This window comes from Salvelinus sp. IW2-2015, unplaced genomic scaffold, assembly GCF_002910315.2.
Source record: "Salvelinus sp. IW2-2015 unplaced genomic scaffold, ASM291031v2 Un_scaffold2539, whole genome shotgun sequence".
Taxonomy (NCBI): Eukaryota; Metazoa; Chordata; class Actinopteri; order Salmoniformes; family Salmonidae; genus Salvelinus; species Salvelinus sp. IW2-2015.
Genome location: NW_019943852.1, coordinates 33,441 through 37,629, shown reverse-complemented (window position 1 = coordinate 37,629; position 4,189 = coordinate 33,441). Strand labels below are relative to the sequence as shown.

General features: G+C 43.7%; 1 protein-coding gene across 1 annotated transcript in view; it reads left to right on the top strand.

Annotated features, from left to right (window-relative positions):
• Positions 1–283: 283 nt before the first annotated feature.
• The window catches only part of LOC112074233 (vertnin-like), an 11,778-nt gene continuing 7,872 nt past the window's right edge, over positions 284–4,189 (top strand). The window contains exons 1-4 of the mRNA XM_024141434.2: positions 284–1,051; positions 2,203–2,516; positions 2,755–3,362; positions 3,530–3,970. Of these exons, the coding sequence (XP_023997202.1) occupies positions 2,205–2,516; positions 2,755–3,362; positions 3,530–3,970 (1,361 nt within the window). The 5' untranslated portion in view covers positions 284–1,051; positions 2,203–2,204. The remainder of the gene's footprint in view (positions 1,052–2,202; positions 2,517–2,754; positions 3,363–3,529; positions 3,971–4,189) is intronic.

The following is a 4,189-nucleotide window of genomic DNA, read 5'->3' as shown; positions in this document are numbered from 1 at the left end:
CGTCCACCACAGGATTTGCTTCATAAATCATTCGTGCCCAGTAGCCTACACAGTTTTCCACATAATGCATTTGTGTCTAGTAGCCAACATGATTTTCTTCATAAAGAATTCCAATTTGTTGTGGCTAATGTTAGCTAGGCTAGGAGTTCAAGTTAGGAGGGATGTCTAGCAACACAAAGGTTGCGTGTTTGAATCTCATCACAGATAACTTAAGCAACTACTTACTACTTTTCTTTTTAGCTACTTTGCTACTACTTAGCATGTTAGCTAACCCTACCCCTAACCTAGCTAACATTACCCACAACCAATTGGAATTCGTAACATTACATACGTTTTGAAAATTCGCTACATATTGTWCRAATTGTAATTCGTAACGTATAATAATACCAAATGGATAATGAACACCCACAAATTAATATATACGGAAARAAATAGCATACTAATTGGAGTGTCCCAGATGTACGTTTACTATACTAGGTCTACCCTAGGTTGGTTTTATGCAACCTACTGCATTCATCTGTGATTGAAATGCATTGTATACAAAATCGTGTGGTGTACACGGAGATATATACTGAGTAAATCGTGTTTACTTTACACATTTCTTTTGATATTGGGTTGGGGGGGGAAATCAAGCTAGCCAACAACCCGATACTTCCACCTATATAGCTGTTGTTCTACCGATAGCGGTTGACACCACGGCTTTTGTTAACACTTCACATTGAAATTGACCCTGGCCCTGCGTGGGGGGCAAGAGGGCGGTTTTCTCAAACCACAGACAACAACAAAAAAACAGGTCTGCGGCGATTGACAATTTCCTGAAGAGAGGTCGGCCTTATCACTCCCAAATCTCTCTTCAAAGTGTCCTATCTGGCGTGAACCCAAGTCGGCTGAATCCGTGCAGGCGCGTAACGCACATTGTTCCATGCTCCACATCATGGAATCACTAAGTTACCTGTGAGAGAAGCCGGAACGAAGGCTCTATGCTGTGCGCTTTACCGCTCCAATAGTGAGTGACGTCCTCTTGGAAAACGATTTATACCAAATATTTCAGGTAAGGAACGTACCCAAATTATTATTGTATCAATGAACAAAGTACTAGATAGGTGTAATCAGAAGAAAACGTGGTTGGTGGTGCGTTTGATGATCACGAATCGATCACAAACGTCTCCTGTTTTCATTAGTTTAGTATTGGTTTCAATTGATTCTTTTCGACATTTTGTTACAAAATTATTATTTTAGGCAATTTGGAGCCTAGTGACTCAGTTCTGCTGTTCGCCACACGTCGTCTTGTATTACGTACCACACATTTGTGCGTCGTTGGCTATATTTAAGATGGAATAATTGCGTAATTAATTTAATTTAGTATGGCAACTTTTCTGTCCGTGGAAACTGCTAGGATGTTTTACACAACACAATACACATGCATGTTTTACACAATTACACATTATACCTATTAAAATTGTTTTACATATTTTTAAACATAAAAAAAAAACATTTGTCACATGCATATCAATATGCCTTCACTAAGCTTACAGCAATATGTCTCAGACTTGGTACTGTTTGTTATTTTGAACATGTGCAGCTAATGTATTTGCGAACACATGCCTGCCACAAATCCATTTTAATCTTGACTGGTCCAGCTTTCTGTAAATAGTTCCAGGAACACTTAGAATCCTATTCAGTCAGTTAGAAATGCATGTCTCTTCTTCAGGCCCATTCATTTCAGTTAGAAATGCATGTCTCTTCTTCAGGCCTATTCAGTCAGTTATTAATGCATGTCTCTCTTTCAGGCCCATTTCAGTCAGTTATTAATGCATGTCTCTTCTTCAGGCCCATTCAGTCAGTTAGAAATGCATGTCTCTTCTTCAGGCCTATTCAGTCAGTTTATAATGCATGTCTCTTCTTCAGGCCCATTCAGTCAGTTATTAATGCATGTCTCTTCTTCAGGCCCATTCAGTCAGTTAGAAATGCATGTCTCTTCTTCAGGCCTATTCAGTCAAACCCGTAAGCAGGTTTTCTGGGTTTTAATCTGTTCTAGATAGAACATTCTTCATGTAGGTTCAGAATTACATTTATTTTTTTCCCTTCAATGTGATTAAAGTTATCTAGTAGACGGCTTCTGAACCCTTTCCTGTGGAATCTGCTTCTGTATGGGTTCATGTTCAAATGAACTATCTCAGTTATGTCTCGGTGTCCCGGCAGGTATGATTCAGAGGAAGGAGATGGTACTCTCAGTCCTAGGGGAGCTGCAGGATGCCACAGAGAGCTCCGGCCTGGACGCCCTCACCAGGGTAGCTCTGGAGGTCCACCAGGTCCTGACCCCCTTCACCCTGCCTTCCTCACCCTGCCACGAGTTCCCTGACTGGGCAGGCATCGACGGCAAGGCCCGTAGCCTGTACCCTGCTGACGCCCCCGGAGGCCTCCTGCCTCTGGTCTGTAAGGGAGAAGGGAACCTGCTGTTTGATGCAGCCAGCATGCTGCTAGTGGGGACTACTAGTCTCAGTCTGGAGCTACAGGTGAGGAAAGATTGGCAGTGTTTCAATCATATGCAGCATCTGAGTTTCAACTACTATATTGTATTTACTTTGTGGATTTGTTTGTATTTCCTAGTTTGGCAATGTAATTTGTTTATGGATAATAGCTACTAAGAAATAAAATGTCTGTTGTTTTTTGTTGAAAATACGTTTTTTTGTGTGTGTGTATTTAAAAAGATACACTAAGTATGTGACAACACCTGAACTCCATTTCCTCCAGGTACGTACGGTGGTGGAGATGCTGCTGTGGAAGAGGTACTACCTGGGTGGTATGATCGACTCGAAGGTGATGCTGCAGGCGGCCAGGTTCAGCCTGCGTGCCGAGGAGTCCCAGGACATGCTCAACCTCCCCCTCTCAGTCCTCGAAGCTATCTTCGACGCCGACGTCAAAGCCTCCTGCTTCCCCGGCTCCTACGCTAACATGTGGCACCTGTACGCTCTTTCCTCCGTCCTCCAGTATAACATCTATTCTGTCTACCCCATGTACAACCTGAAGATACGACCCTACTTCAACCGCCTGATAAGACCGCGGTACTACCCCAAAGACATGGATCCTATAACCATACACATTATGTGGTCTGGAGAGCTGGAGGGGGGCTCCTCCAGGTTCAGACCTAGAGTCTTTGTAGCGTTAGTCCATTCTAGTGTCCTCCAGATGGACAGTCCTAACGACGAGCAGAGGGTCCCCCCTCTGAAGACACTGGAGCTTCTCAACCAGGACTTTCACCTGTCCTACTCCAGTCTGAAGGACAAGTACAACATCACCAAGAGTACCTTCTACCGCTGGAAACGGCAGACGCAAGAGCACCGCAAAAGGTCTGCTGCCAGGTAAACTCTCATACAGTTTCCTGTCTGTTGTAGATCAAAAATACTGTCTGATTTAAAATCATGGCACTCTSGCACATTCACACTTCTTTGTCTTGTATTGTTTATTTAGCTGTATGTTTCTGCTGACATTGAATTACTATTCTAATCTGATCTTTTTTTCTGTCAAGGTACGAGGCCAAACACTTCCTCCAAGCGTGCTATCTGGAAGGGAAGCTCATCCCTCTGCATCAGTTCAAGGAGTTCTTCCCTGAGATCTCCAGATCCACCTACTATGCATGGAAGCACGAGCTGATCTCGTCCGGCGGTAGTTTCTCCACGTTCTCCGCGGGCGAGGTGAGTCCAGGGGACAGCACGGAGCAGGAGTCCTGGTCCTCCCCAGAGTCCAAGCTCGGGCAGGAGGAAGACCATGAGGTAGAGCCAGACGCAGAGCATCACGACAGCGTGGCCAGTCTGTTCGGCCTGAACTACAACAATGATAAGATGGATGGAGAACGGGCCCAAAACATGGCACTGATGCAGGAGGCCAAGAAGGTTCTTCAGAACTGCATCGCTAGGAACACCTCGTTCCCCTTCCGCATCTTCAAGAGGAGCTTCCCTGGGATCTCCAGGTCACCTACAAGGATTTTACTGTTATTTAGCTCTGCCTTTAATACAGTCATTTACTGTTATTTAGCTCTGCCTTTAATACAATAATTCACTGTTATTTAGCTCAGCCTTTAATACAATAATTCACTGTTATTTAGCTCAGCCTTTAATACAATAATTTACTGTTATTTAGCTCTGCCTTTAATACAATAATTTACTGTTATTTAGCTCTGCCTTTAATA